The 14,815-nt window shown below is 52.2% G+C and overlaps 2 protein-coding genes across 4 annotated transcripts; both read left to right on the top strand.

Moving 5' to 3' along the window:
• The first annotated feature begins 980 nt into the window (after positions 1–980).
• Positions 981–13,347, top strand: MPV17 (mitochondrial inner membrane protein MPV17). Of its 3 annotated transcripts, none has more exons than XM_079792493.1 (8): positions 981–1,017; positions 1,494–1,568; positions 9,412–9,527; positions 9,717–9,809; positions 9,899–9,994; positions 10,234–10,266; positions 10,571–10,623; positions 11,870–13,347. In XM_079792493.1, exons 2-8 carry the CDS (start codon positions 1,499–1,501, stop codon positions 11,937–11,939), a joined length of 531 nt encoding a protein of 176 aa, XP_079648619.1. In that variant the 5' UTR covers positions 981–1,017; positions 1,494–1,498; the 3' UTR covers positions 11,940–13,347. The 3 variants fall into 3 exon arrangements, with proteins under 3 accessions (XP_079648619.1, XP_079648620.1, XP_079648621.1); XM_079792494.1 differs by lacking the exon at positions 981–1,017 and adding an exon at positions 1,026–1,139; XM_079792495.1 differs by lacking the exon at positions 981–1,017 and having other exon boundaries at positions 9,219–9,527.
• On the top strand, positions 13,347–14,461 carry UCN (urocortin). The gene has a single exon (XM_079792496.1). The coding sequence runs from the start codon at positions 13,967–13,969 to the stop codon at positions 14,348–14,350; it is 384 nt and encodes a 127-aa protein (XP_079648622.1). The 5' UTR covers positions 13,347–13,966; the 3' UTR covers positions 14,351–14,461.
• Positions 14,462–14,815: the final 354 nt, after the last annotated feature.

Here is a 14,815-nt window from a genome sequence, read left to right as displayed (position 1 = left end):
TAGCTCGGTAAAGGATAATTAGGAAATCACCGAATCCCCAACACTTTTAGTTGTGGGCCCTTTTGTTTAAAAGTGGCTCTTTCTATAAGTATATATATTTTTAACAAGTTGAGATAAAGGAGAATCTGTAGTGATACCCATCCTCACAAACGTCTGTAAAACTGGAGCCCAGTTTGTTAAAGCCCAACCCCCTTATTTCACAGATAAGGAGCCTTTAAGTTCAAGTCTAGTGATAACCAAAGCTGCCCAGCCCACTAGTTGAGAAACCAGTGCCTAGCCCGGCCAGTGTGGCTCAATGGATTGGGCGTCCTCCCCTGCACTGAAAGGTTGCCGGTTGATTCCCAGTCCGAGCACATGACTGGGTTGCCTGCTCGATCCCAGTAGGGGGCGTGCAGGAGGCAGCTGATGGATGTTTCTCTCTCATCGATGTTTCTCCCTTACTCAAAAAAATCAATAAAAACATTTTTTTAAAAAAAGAAACCAGTACCTAAACTTTGTAAGGCTCTAATCCCAATGCAGGAGTCATCTTTATGCAGCCTTCTAAAGGTTATTGTGGACAAAGCACTGAACTAGTTGCTCTGAGGAAGACAGCTATGAACAAGACCCAATCCCACCCACTCAGGAACTCACAATTGCGGCTAAAGAAGAACCTGGAGACAAATAACACGCACACACTTAACTGACTTATAGTTTCCAAACAGACGGAGACAGAAGTCAGGACCTTGGCCAGTTCCGGGGGGCGGGAAGGGGCAGGAGGAGACCGGGGCCGGGCCAAGGTGGGAAGTATGACAGGCGGGGCCACACCCAGACCGGCTCAGGGCTTAGTCAACTTAGAAAACCAGTCGCCCCGACCGAGCTGAGCCGCTCTCCACGAGTAGTAGTGATGAATCAGTCCGGCCCCATTCCTGCGCCGGCAGCCGGGGAAAGCCTCCTTCCCAGCCAGGCGGAAGGGGCGGGGCTCATGGCGGAAGTTCCGCCCCCGTCCAGGTCACGTGGAGGGGCTGAGCTCGCGCCCAGGTGAGTAGCCTGGGGTCCGCCGTCTGCGCCTCAAACCTCCGCTCCACGAACGCCCACGGCTCACGTGATAGTTCCAGGCCCAGGAGGGACCAGCCCTAGTTCCCGTGTGGAGTTGGACTCAGGTTCAACTGAGAGTCCGGATCTGGGGACCGACCAGGCTCTGGGGAAAGCCGGAGCCAGCCTGCCCCCAGCAGTGCCTCGTGGGGCGGAGGCCCCGAGTCGGTCCTGCTCCCGGGCTGGGATACGGAGGCGGGAGGCTGCCACCAGGATTTCCTAGTCACCCACAGCCTTCCAGTTTTACCCGATGGCCCCAGGCGACCCTCTGACCGGAAGCTGTCCAGGAGGCATCCCTCCTGAGGCCCTTGAGGATGGACTAATGAAGCGGGAGGGGGAGAGGGAATAGGCACAAGGGAAAGCCCAGCGTCTCTTTCCTGTGGGGCGGGCAGTGGGGCTGAACCCTTCTCTTGGCTTGACAGGAAGCATGGCGCTCTGGCGGGCATACCAGCGGGCCCTGAATGCTCACCCGTGGAAAGTACAGGTCCTGACAGCCGGTGAGTGCCCCTCTGGGACCTGAGTGGGACCGGAGTCGGCTAATTAGGAAGGCAGGCGCTTGCCCCACCACACCCCCCTCCCTTTTCCCCTTCTATTCAGCGCCCTTGCAGAGTTGGCTGTCTCTCTCCCAAGCTGTCTCCAGTCTGTTTTGGAGGGCGGGTCACCTTAAGGGAAGGAATATGCATAGTTGGCCTAGCCGTAAAGTAGGATCTGAGGAGTCATCCCTCATGATAAAGGCATTGGCCTATACCAGTGATGGGCAACCTTTTGAGCTTGGTGTGTCAAACTTCGCCAAAAAACTGAGCATAACTCAGGTAGTGTGTCACTTTGAGGAAAAAACATTATTTCGCAAATGTTTCATCCTCGGCATGCGGCCGCCTCATCGGCCGTGTGTCACCAGAAATGGCTACGCGTGTCAGTGCTGACACGCGTGTGACACGCGTGTCATAGGTTCGCCATCACTGGCCTATACTATCTTTTACCTCTTTGCACACAATGTGCCACAATTGCCTAATCCTCACAGCTTCCAACTACACGGTAACATTTAGTCTAGAGGCCTTAACTTAGAAAACTAATCGTAACAAACGTTCCTCTAACATTTTACAGTCTGCAAGTCACCTTCACACACAGTGTCTCATAGGGAGGGTCCCCACAAAGCTCTGTGAGCTAGGACTACTTGAGTCCCCATTAGGTTACAGAGGTAATAAGTGTTGGGATCAGGATTCTTATCCCACATTGTTTTTCTTAGTATTTTTTTATTGTGAAATACATCTTAACATACAAAAGAATGATTAAGACATGTATGTACACTTTCAGTGGTATCAAAACGGAACACTCCTGTATGAGTACCCAACTTTGAGGTCCCTTGTGCACCTGTCCCTAATTCAGATTCCCAAGAGATAACCACTTTCCTGAGTTTTGTTTACACCATTCTTCTGCTTTCCTTATGGTTTTACTACCTATGTACGTATCCCCAAACAATATACTAACCAAGGATTTATTTTTACTCCAAATCCAGTGATTAAGTAGCAACTTCACAAAGGTAACCCAGTGACTTTGTTATTGTTATCATTTTCGTTTTATATATTAGCTAATGTAAGGGATGGCACGGAGATAAGTAAATTACTATAGGGCGCAGTACAAGAGTGATCAGGTGAAGCCCTAACCCAGTGGTCGGCAAACTCATTCGTCAACAGAGCCAAATATCAACAGTACAACGATTGAAATTTCTTTTGAGAGCCAAATTTTTAAAATTTAAACTTCTTCTAACGCCACTTCTTCAAAATAGACTCGTCCAGGCCGTGGTATTTTGTGGAAGAGCCACACTCAAGGGGCCAAAGAGCTGCATGTGGCTCGCAAGTCGCAGTTTGCCGACCACTGCCCTAACCGGTTTGGCTCAGTGGATAGAGCATCAGCCTGCGGACTGAAGGGTCCTGGGTTCGATTCCTGTCAAGGGCATTTACCTGGGTGTGGGCACATCCCCAGTAGGGGGGTATGCAGGAGGCAGCTGATTAATGTTTCTCATCGATGTTTCTAGCTCTCTATCCCTCTCCCTTCCTCTCTTTTTTTATTTTTAAAAAGTTTATTTAAACCTAGTACTTTATACAAGCTTATCCATTTAATCCTTCCATTTTATTGATTTTTTTACAGAGAGGAAGGGAGAGAGATAGAGAGTTAGAAACATCGATGAGAGAGAAACATCGATCAGCTGCCTCCTGCACACCCCCTACTGGGGATGTGCCCGCAACCAAGGTACATGCCCTTGACCGGAATCGAACCAGGGACCCTTCAGTCCACAGGCCAACGCTCTATCCACTGAGCCAAACCGGTTTCGGCATTCTCCCTTCCTCTCTATAAAAAATCAATAAAATATCTTTTTTTAAAAAAGTGATCAGGTTAAGATGGGGCTTTACCTATGTTTAGAGGAAGGGAACAGGATTCTAATGAGGACCATGGGCTTCTGAGAGGAAGACTGTTGAAAGGGGGAGGGTGGTTAATACTGAAAACCAGGATGGAACAGTGACCCGGTTACTAGAATAGCTTCACATCAGCACTAGAAACCTCATTGGGGGACTGTCCAAAAGGTGGATTCTTTTGCCCTCCGGCCCCTTTCCAGCCCCCTGTGCCCAACCACCCTATGTCCTGTCCTCGGAGTGTCCGTCAGCCTGTATGACTCACCTGGCTGCGTGTGTGGTGACTCATGCTGGACTGTGTGGCTGTGATGGGAACTGACACTCTGGGCCCTTTGCCCAGCCTCAGATTCCCTCAGGGCCCCTAACTGCCGGAAGGAAGGTTCCCCTTCTTGGCCATTAAGAATAGGGAGGGAAAAAAGAAAGAAAAAAAATAAATAAGGAGGGAAGGATAGTCCCTACTCAAGGCACCTGCAGCTGACAAGGCAGGAGTTGGAGCTCCAAGGGGCCCAAGAGCAGATATGTAGCTGACTTGGGGGGCTTGTCTGTCAGTGCTACAGCCCTGTGGCTCCATACCCGCCGTCTCTCTGAGGCAGTGCCAACAGCTCAGCCCCGAAGCAACCTCTGGGTAGCGCTTTTCTCAGGCTTTTCCAAACCTTTCAGACTTTCTTCCTGCTGCTCAGTGTAAATTGCTCACCGAGTTGTCTTTAGATCCCAGCACAGTAGTTCCTAAAGGTCCATGGGGTAGCTCATCACATTAGAAAACAGTAGAGATTTCAGACGTGGAGTTAGAAGACCGTGATTTGAATCTTAGAGCCATAGCAGTTAGTAGTAGCTGCATGAACAAGTCAATAAACCTCTTTGAGCCTCAGTTTTCTCATTTAGAACTTGAGTTTACTTATATGACTCCACAGAGTAAGTATAGGGATTATCTCTGTGAAGAAGCTTTAGAGACTTAAAACTGTTAATAAACTTCAAGGCTCGAGGGGTTGGCCTGGAGTGTTCTATGAGTGTTGGCAACCCAGGCACTTGCTAGTCTTTTTTAAAAAATACATATTTTTCTTCATTTCAGAGAAGAAGGGAGAGGGAGAGAAAGAGACAGAAACATCAATAATGGGAGAGAATCATCAATCGGCTGCCTCCTTCATGCCCTCTACTGGTGATGGAGCCCCCAACCTAGGCAACTGCCCTGATGGGGAATCAAACTGTGACCTCCTGGTTCATAGGTGTACACTCAACTACTGAGCCACACCGGCCGGGCAAGCTGTTGTTTTTATAGTGGTATTTAGGTTGGGTTTGTTCCAGTTGCCAGAAATCTGAACATGAGCCTTGGCCGGGTTACTCAGTTGGTTAGAGCGTTGTCCTGATATGCCAAGGTTGTGGATTCGATCTCTGGTCAGGGCACATACAAGAAGCAACCAATGAATGCATAAATAAGTGGAACAATGAACTGATGCTTCTCCATCTCATTCCCTTCATCTCTCTAAAATCAATCAATTAAAAAAAAAAATCTGAACATGGACCACTATCTTAGCCTTGGTTCTCCAAAAAGCAGAACCTGAAGCTTCTGAGCAAGTACTTTATAAGGGCCCATGGGGGAAGGACACATTGTTAAATTGGACACTGCTTAAGGCGCCTAGCTGCTCAGTCCCTTAAAACTGACTGAGAAGCTCTTTGAAATGCCTCTTGGGACTACAGAGGTGAGTAGTCTTTTCTGGAGAAAAGGAGAAACCTTTACCCACTAGCTGCCAACTCACATTGGTTAAAGGTTCGTCACGTGGGATGTTAACACCCACGTGATACCAAGTTGCACATGCATGGTCCCCAAGAAGAGCATCAGCAGTGCAGCCCCCGATGTGGCATAGGCAAGAATCTATCAGGTTCAATTGCTGTAGTGGCTGGAGTAAGAGATAAGTGAATCAAGAAGATCTGAAATGGTTCAAAAGAAGTGTCTGATACATTCAGTTTGGACCAAGCCAGAGTCAGGAACAGGGCAGCCTGGGCAGGTCTGCTGTGTTTTGCAGAATTTGAGTCAGCCTCCTCCCATCCTTTATTTCTGGTCTTCAGAGGACCCAAGGCCTAACTCCATGCATCTTCGCCAACCTGGTCCTGCTGTGGGAGCAGCTGAGCTTCTGAAGACACTGGTTTCCCTGGAGTCTGAATTAAACCAGGATGTAAGAGCTCATCCGGTCCAGCTCCTGATGTTATAGAAATGGAAACTGAGGCAAGGAGGGGGACATGCACTGAGGTCTCACCTCATCAGTGGCAGAGCTGGCATTAGAACCTATGGCGCTTGCCAGTGCACTGCCCTGCACTTGAGACTCCTGGGGACTCAGGATGCTGAGTGTAGCCCCAGCTGGTCTGGGCTTAGACACCCAACACGCTACAGAACCCTCTGCTCTCATTTTCTAGCCGTAGGATAGATAGGTCCAGGTCAGGAATGGGGAAGACATTCAGACCAATCCCAGAGGATGCACTCCCCTTCTGCCGGGCTCCAGCTCCCTGTGGGCTCTGCCAGACCAAGCCCCTATGCCAGGCAGCTATTGAATGGTTGGAGGCTTCTGGGGAGGAATGAGTCAACAGCACCACTGGCCCCACACCAGCCGCTCCACCTGACAGCTTGGGTCTCCTGTACGCAAGGACACGCTTCCTGCCAACTTTCTGCCCCTTACCCTGTTCTCTTCCATTAACACTTTTTTTCTTGCCCCTAAGACTCCATGCACAAAAGCCAGGAGAGGATCAAAATAGAGAACTTACTCCCACCTGTACCTAGGAAGAGGGGATAGAAGTTGGGGCTTTTCCACTAGTGGACAGAGAAGTGGTCCCAATTACCTCTGTGCTCAGAGGCAGGTCCCCCCCCCCCCGCCCCAACCCGCCCCCACTCTGCTGAATCCGGTCTCGAGTGACGGCATGAGAACTGGCACCTACCCAGGGGTATGACGTCACGCCAGTGCCAACGTCTGCCTGCTGGGCTCTGTGCCCAGCCTAGCTTTGGGGCATCACTGGCCAGCAGCCCCTCACCCTGCCCCATCAGGGCTCAGGCAGTATGTCTCTGCAGGCCTCCAGCCCCAATCCCCCGGGAACAAGCCCAAAGAAAGGAGAGCCAGAGCACGCGGAGGGCCAGACCAACCAAATATACCTAAAAGGGCTCCCAGAACTGGGCTTGGGGAAGGTGGAATACGGAATCTGAATGTCAGCCTTTCCTGCCCAGTCACTTGGACCAGAAATGTAGGCCTTGCTCTGTGCTGGGAGCGAAGCCATAGACCACCCTGGAGTTGCTGAGGCTCAGGGGCCTGATGATTTGTGGGCAGAAGGGAACCTCGGTCCTGTCCTGTCTGAAGTGGACAGAACTGGCGGGGCTCCTGAGCTACACACCACCTCTCCTGCTGCTGCCCTGTCACTCCGTGTCTCTGGGGTTTGGTGTGCATGGTTAGGGGCCTGGAATCTACCTTTCTCAAAGGCTGCAGGACTACGGGGCTAGAATTGGGACTTTGGCTTTCATTCCTGCTCTGCCTTGAGCTTGCTGTTGACAGCTGGCAAGCATGAAGAGTGGAAACACACAGCTGTCTGTGTGACAGTTTCTTCCCCAGGAATCTTGCTGCTTCACTCCCCACAGGTGACAAGGAACAGAGATGGTCTCACATTCTGGGGCGTAAAAAACAGAGAAGTATCTGAGATGCAGGCCTCTGGGGTCTGGTTCTGGCAGGAAACCCCTGCGAGTAGCAGCCACAGGAGCCTCTTGGCCCCTATAGCCAAGTCTCAGCCTTCTCTGGGAATTCCCTGTTCCTCCTTGAAAGAAGCTTTGGGTTCAGGCCCCCAGCTCCACTTCTCATCAAGTCCCTCTTCTCTCAAAGACAAATGGATGTGGGACCCCTACCTCCCAGACCTTTTGTGAGAACGAAATGTATGAGAGCCCTTTGTAAACTCTAAACACCTTGCTAAAGTAGAATGTCAAGCTGTTAGTCTTTTTAACAAGTTCCCACCTCTCTGTTCCCTCCTCCTGGGACTTCTCAGGGTCACTCTTCCCTTTAAGCATGGCCACAGTGGCTCCCTCCCCGGCCTGGGAGTGCAGCTGGTGACCCCAAGTTGTCAGGGAGGGGCATGGGAGTTACGTGCTAACTAGGGGAGCAAGCCTTCAGTTCCACTGGTCCTCACACCTTGAGCCTGACATGGTCCTTTGGGCTAGACTTAGAGTTTTTTGTTTTTTTAAAAAATATATTTTATTGATTTTTTTACAGAGAGGAAGGGAGAGGGATAGAGAGCCAGAAACATCGATGAGAGAGAAACATCGATCAGCTGCCTCCTGCACACCCCCCACTGGGGATGTGCCCGCAACCAAGGTACATGCCCTTGACCGGAATCGAACCCGGGACCCTTCAGTCCGCAGGCCGACGCTCTATCCACTGAGCCAAACCGGTTTGGGCTAGACTTAAGAGTTCTTTAATGCCCTTTCCCAAAGCAGTCCTGTTGTTTGGGTCAGTACATTTGACATTTGACATTTGTCCTTTATTTTCTGAGCACCTGCCAGGGGCTCGGTTACATATGGCTGAGGATGAGAGAACAAAGATGCCTAGGATCCTGTCAATAGGTATTATTGGCAGGTGGCGACTAGTCATGTTCTGGGGAGGACCTCCCCGACTATGGGAGTTTCAGGGAGAGGAGAGGCAGGGCTGTCTTAATGGGTGTGCTGAGACCAGCAGCCTAGGTCACCTACAGGTGTCCCAGCTCTAGCTCTCAGCCTTGCTCAGCGGCCTCTGACGAGGCTGCTCGGGGGCAGGGCTGTGCAGAGGGTGCGGGGGAAGAGCAGTGAGTGTGCAGCCAGCACGGACGTCAGAGCCAGCTCCCAGCCAAGGAAAGGGTTGAAGGATGTGTTTGCCCAGTGCTAATTGAGGGCACAAGGACAGTGGTGGCTACGGGGCTGGAGGGGGACTCATTACTCCGTGAGATGGACAGGCGAGCTGGAGATCATACGGTCACTCCCAAGCAGCCCTATATATATAAGTGTATTTGCTAGAAACAATCACGCCACCATAGCTGAAGGGGGGCTCTGTAAATAGTCTTGGTTCCTGGTACGGGCATCAGACAAGGGCTGCTTAGAGCTGGGTATCCGTGCAAGCGAAGCGGGCTGGGGGAGGGGGAAGCAGGTATAGAAGCTTGGGGGAGAAATGGCTATAATACCTATTGCCAGCTCAATCTGAGATTGTGAACGGGGAAATGGGTTTACCTGATTGTGTTAAGAGGTGGCCAGGACTCCTCCCTATGGGGACTCTTACCACCTCAGCCAGTCATCTTCCTAACTAGGGCCATTTGAACACCCATGTTTTAAAAAAGAGTTATTCTTGCTGTTATCCACAACTAGAGACCCCAAGACCAAGGTGAAGGACATTGACCAGGGTCTTGCCTTGGGCTTTGGGGGAAAAGCCAGGGTTCCTTACCATTCTGCACATGACCAGTTACTCATAGTGTGGTGTCCTGGAAAGAATACTGTCTACTAAGTCAAACCACCTGGCTTTGCCTTGGCCCTGCCACTTCCTGGTTATGTGAGGTTGCAGACCTCTACTCCCATACCTCTAAGTTACGTGGAAGGCCTTTCTGATTCTGACAGTGTGGTTCTCAGCCCCTGGTGCCTTAGATTCTCCTTCCTCTAGCTTCAGTTTCTGACTCTGACTTCACTTGATTGCTCAGTGCAGAGTTCTCAGGCCTGGCCGGCTCAGGGCTGCTCATCACAGTTTCTAACAGGTCACACATGAGGTGTCACCATCCTTGGGAGAGGAGAACTGGGCAGCAGCAGCCAGGGACTGGCCATTTGTCCCAGAATGAAGCCCGTGGGCCCAGAGTGCCAGAGCCTCATTCAGTCAGCAGGCTTATCCACCTCCGTGGAGTGGCAGCCCATCCGGGAGGTGTCCTGACAACACCTGTGTACCCTGCACAGGGTCCCTGATGGGCCTGGGTGACATTATCTCACAGCAGCTGGTGGAGAGGCGAGGTATGCGGAAACACCAGATTAGCCGGACCCTGACCATGGCCTCTCTGGGCTGTGGCTTTGTGGTAAGTCCGCCCATAGCAGGGCTGCTGGTGGATTGGACAGTGGTCTGTTTCCCTTGGCTTCTCACACATCTACGCTAACCTGAGTGAATGCTTGTCCTGGGCTTTGGTTTCTAATGCTTTGGGGAGGAGCTGTGTGATGTAAAAGCCAACTGCTTCCCTCACTGCCCCCTCCCTGGGGTTTACTTTCAGGGCCCTGTAATAGGAGGCTGGTACAAGGTTTTGGACCGGCTCATCCCTGGCACCACCAAGGTGGATGCTCTAAAGAAGATGTTGTTGGATCAGGTGAGCAGAAGGAAAGGGAGGTTGAGAAGGGTGAGCTGCATTGGGACAGGGGTGTAGGTGCTCACAGCATTTTCATTTCTCTTCCCTAGGGGTGCTTTGCCCCATGTTTTCTAGGCAGTTTCCTCTCGCTGATAGGGGCGCTCAATGGACTGTCAGCACAGGACAACTGGGCCAAACTCCAGCGGGTGAGTTGGGCAGGTGTGGGGGAATCTCTGGCTGTCCAGCTGGCATGCCAGGACAATGAGGCAAGCTTCATGGGGGTGAGACAGGTGGATGTGCAGGTAGAGTCCCAGCTCTGGAGGAGAGGGGTGAGGGAGGTGTGGTGCAGATGTGTGTTCTTTGAACAGAGGTCTGTGTGTGATAAGACTGGGAGGCAGGAGCTGCATGGAAGTGCAAGTAATTTCTTCCTTCCTTGTCTCCTTAGGATTATCCTGACACCCTCATCGCCAACTACTATGTAAGAGCTGACACCTTCGCAGCCTGTTCTCCTGCTTCCTTGAGTCCCAGGGATTGGGGGTGCTCCTGACGTAGAAACCCCTTGGTGGGATTACTCTCTCATTCCCAGTGTGGGCAGCACACTGGGAAGCAATCACCCAGTTGTTCAGCTTGTTTTTGTTTACAACTTAACATGGGCCAGTTTTCATGGGGTTTGGTTGCTGGTCAGAACTTAATAGGGTCAGCACTATGAAATGGCCCATTTCACTCTGGATGGGGTGGGGTAATGGAGCAGCCCCCCAACATTTACCTTCTCTCTCTTGTAGCTCTGGCCTGCTGTGCAGCTAGCCAACTTCTACCTGGTTCCCCTTTATTACAGGTATGCCAGTTCCCTACCCCACCCTTCAAGGGAGAGCCACATTATGCATAGTTGTAGATAAAGAGATTTTCATTCAACCTTGAGCCTTTTTATTTATTTTTTAATTTGTTTTTTTGTTAATCCTCACCTGAGGATATTTTTTCCATTGATATTTAGAGAGAGTGAGGGGAAGGGGAGAGACATAGAGATACATCGATGTGAGAGAGACACATCGATTGGTTGTGTCCCGCGTGTGCCCTGACTGAGGCCGGGGATGGAGCCTGTAACCAAGCTACACGCCCTTGACCAGAATCAAACCTGGGACCCTTCAGTCCAAGGGCCAATAGGGGCAAGCCGGCTGGGGCTTGAGCTACTTTAGACGCCCCCCAGAATACTCTGCCCTGATCAGAGCTCCTAGATTCCTGAACATTTTATTCAGAACCTGTCCCAGAGTATCTGCCCACTGACCTTCTTTCACCTTCCCAGGGAGGGTCCTGCTCCACAGCCATTGGCTCATCCCACCTGAGCTCTCCACCCTTGCTGCAGGGACAGTACCGAGGGGCTGTGGCCTAGATTAGACAGAAAAGTCGACCAAAGAGCCATATAGGTGAGGTTAGTCCACAGGTCAGGTTAGCCGACTGCAAAGTATTATTTTACCCTAATAATAAAAGTAGTTGCTGAAACTACAATTTTAAAAAGTCAATTTCAAGGTGACTAGTTAAAATTATTGGAAGTGAGGGGGCTTTGGGAACAGGGAAAAATACAAAACTCTTCAGAGAGGACATGGTCAAAATGTGCATGAATAGCATAGCTAAAAGGAATATAGACTTATGAACCAAAATTTAAACATGAGGGTCCTTGCAACAGTCTTTGAAACTAAAACAAGGTAAAATAAATAGAAGAAGGCGCTACTTTCAATGGCAGATAGTACATTTTGAAGACGAGATCTCAGCTGGTACAAGGTGCATAGATACGTGTGTTTAGAAGGAGCCTGCACAGGGGCATGAACAACAGAGCCACGTAAGGCAAGATGGCTGCTGAGGGCCTTACACTTTGAGGCTCTTGTGCAGGAGACAGCTCTGGGACAGCACCTGAGCTGGTTGTCTTCTGGTCTGAGCCACACGTCCCTCCGTAGAGGGCTGGAGGAAGGAGATCTGAATATGGATGTTCTCAGAGATAACACCCCCTCTTCCATCATGCTCTCCTATCTCTCCCCCTTTGCTTTATCCTTATCCATCCTCTTCACGATGCCATTCCTGTTCCTTAGGTTGGCTGTCGTCCAGTGTGTTGCTGTTGTCTGGAACTCCTACCTGTCCTGGAAGGCACATCGGTTCTAAGCTTGCCTTGCAGTGATGCAGCTTGACCCTGGAATGGTCAGATGACCTCTTCAAAGTGGGCACATCAGTTTTCATGGGGTTTGGTTGCTGATCAGAACTTAATAGGGTCAGCACTATGAAATGGCCTATTTCACTCTAAAAGTAAACTGACTCCTTTTGAATTTACTAAAATCTTTATTGTGGTCTTATGCCCACCACATAATAGCAGTCCATAAATATTTGTTGGACCATATGATCTTGGCAACTTTAGTTTATGCCCATATCCTGGCAAATGCCATTTATCCCCACTCTTCATTGATATAGTCGTTTATCCAACCATTTCCAGCCCTAGTGTAGCTCCAGTTCTTTGGGGATCCCCTCAAACTCGTTATGTGGTACTTCCATAAATATGGAATCGGGTACCTCTATACAAATGTAATCTGGAACCTGCAGAGGCAATGAGTAAGACCCAACAGAATAATACTAGGGAGTCAAAATTTCTAGAGATGAAAAGAAAAGACTAAAGACCACCAAGCCCAGTCTTTACAGATGAAGACAATGAGGTCCATAGAAGTGAGGACCTGTCCACACCTCAAGTTCGTGGCAGAACAGAAACTTGAGCCCATGTCCTAGAGATTGCATTTTTTGTATAACCCCAAATTCATATGGTGGAAAACCTAGTGTCCAAGGTGATGGTATTAGGAGGTGGGACCTTTGGGAGGTGATAAGGTCATGAGGGCAGAGCCCTCATGGGATTAGTACCCTTATAAAAGCTGCCTGTGAGGACATAGCAAGAAAGTGCCTTCTCTGAACCATTAAGCAGGTCCTCAGCAGACACCAAGTTCATTGGCACCATGATCTGGGACTTCCCAGTCTCCAGAACTGAGAAATAAATGTTCGTTTATAAGCCACCCAGGTTTTTGTTTGTTTGTTGTTACAGCACCTCCAATGGACTAAGACACCATGTTTCCTTACTTTCTACCAAGGGATCTTAACCAGGAAGTCAAAGATACAGTAATGGTGCTGCTGTGATTCCCAGGAGAAAAATTACCTTGACTAAACTACCATTCTGGGGCAAAATCAGAAGAGATGGATCAGCTTTTTATGCTCTGAAAGTATTCTGAGGCCAAAAATCTTTTTATGGTGCCCAGTCAGCCCTAGAATTTAGATCCTCGGGCTGGAGAAAGATCAAGAATCCTGGCCAACTCAGCCTGCCTCAGCTGCCTCTTGGGTGGGTACCATGGTGATGGCTGAGTGCCAGCTATGCTATCCTGGTTGCCTCAGTTTACAAAACTGGGTCTGCAGCACAGCATTCTCCAATGCCGCTGACCCTTTTGGGGGCAGAGGGCAGGGGCAGCACCACGGACAGCCCCGCGATCCAGCCACCCTTTCTCGCGCCAGAGAAGACTGGCGATCTGGTCTAGTCTGGGCTGGGGACCGGCCTACTCACTGCAGACTGTTCTCATGGCTCCCAGAGCAATCCTTCCGCCCAGCCAGCGTCTTGCTCACTGGAGTCCGCTGTCGCTTCCAGCGCAAGCCCCAGAGACCTGCCCCTCGGGGGGACCCGCTGGACTCGAAGCCGCGACCGTCATTGCTCTACAATCAGTGCATGCTCCTCGCTGACGTCAGCTGGAGCTGCCCTGGAGCTATATAAGCTGGCGGCGGTCCCGGGACAGACCCCGTGTTTCCCCAGGCGCCCTCAGCTCGCCCCAGGGACCGACTGGAGCTCCGTCCTGCCCGGTGCAGCCGCTCTCCCCGCACCTGTGAGTGGCCCTGGGCGCGCCGCCGGACTCCCTCTGCGCCAGGACTCGGCACTCGGCTCATTCACAGGGGCCGCTAAGAGGGAGGGGGAGGGAGAGAAAAGAGGAAAGGGTGGCACAGGCCTGGGCAGCGGCTGGGGCTGCAGGGAAGGTGTGGGCACCGGGCAGCAGCCGAAGGGGACCTGCGGGGACGCTGGACGTGCACGGGAAGGGGAGTGGTGCCACCTGCGACTGCTCCAAGCGCACCTCACCCCGCGCTGCTCCTGTGTGTCCAGGGCCGGCGGCACCATGAGGCTGGCCGGACGAGAGGCGCTGCTGGCGGCGCTGCTGCTTCTGGCACAGCTGCGCCCGGGGAGCGGCCAGTGGAGCCCGGAGGCGGCGGCGGCGGCCAGTGTCCGGGACCCGAGTCTGCGCTGGAGCCCGGGAGCTCGGACCCAGGGCGGCGGGGCCCGCGCGCTCCTCCTGCTGTTGGCGGAGCGCTTCCCCCACCGCGTGGGGCCCGGCAGGTGGGGAGCTGCGACCTCAGGCGAGCGGCCGCGGCGGGAAGACCCTCCGCTGTCCATCGACCTCACCTTCCACCTCCTGCGGACCCTGCTGGAGCTGGCGCGGACGCAGAGCCAGCGGGAGCGCGCAGAGCAGAACCGCATCATATTCGACTCGGTGGGCAAGTGACCCGCGGGGCCTGGGGCCCCGAAAACCTCGACCCCACCCCCCACCCCCGGGCTGGCACCTGCTCGACCGGAACTGACCCAGTCCCGCGGGGCTGGAGCGGCCGGGGATGCCTGAACACTCTGCGTTCCTAGTTTTTAATAAAAGTGCTGAAGAGCCTTTGGCCTCTGTTGTGGGGCGCGGGGAACCCTCCACAGCGGGGTGGGAGCCCACAGTGACGTGAGGGGACAGTGCTGCCAGAGGAGCACTTAGGAGAACGGTCCAGATCGCCGTCGCCCCTAAAGTCCCCCCGGAGCTCGTCCGGATCCCTCCACTCCACCCCCCGCCCCTACGCTTTGCCCGTGGCGCTGGGCTGGGGAATCCGCGCCTGCAATCGGCGAGGTGCCCAATAGGGGTTCATTCACTTCCGCCCCCCCTCCCCCCAGCTGGTCCCCGGTCCGGAGAAGGGAGGGGTGGGGACGGCCGCCT

Source organism: Cnephaeus nilssonii (genome assembly GCF_951640355.1).
Source record: "Cnephaeus nilssonii genome assembly, chromosome: 15".
Classification (NCBI taxonomy): domain Eukaryota; kingdom Metazoa; phylum Chordata; class Mammalia; order Chiroptera; family Vespertilionidae; genus Cnephaeus; species Cnephaeus nilssonii.
The sequence above is the reverse complement of the archived record's forward strand: the minus strand, read 5'-3'. Positions and strand labels throughout refer to the sequence as shown.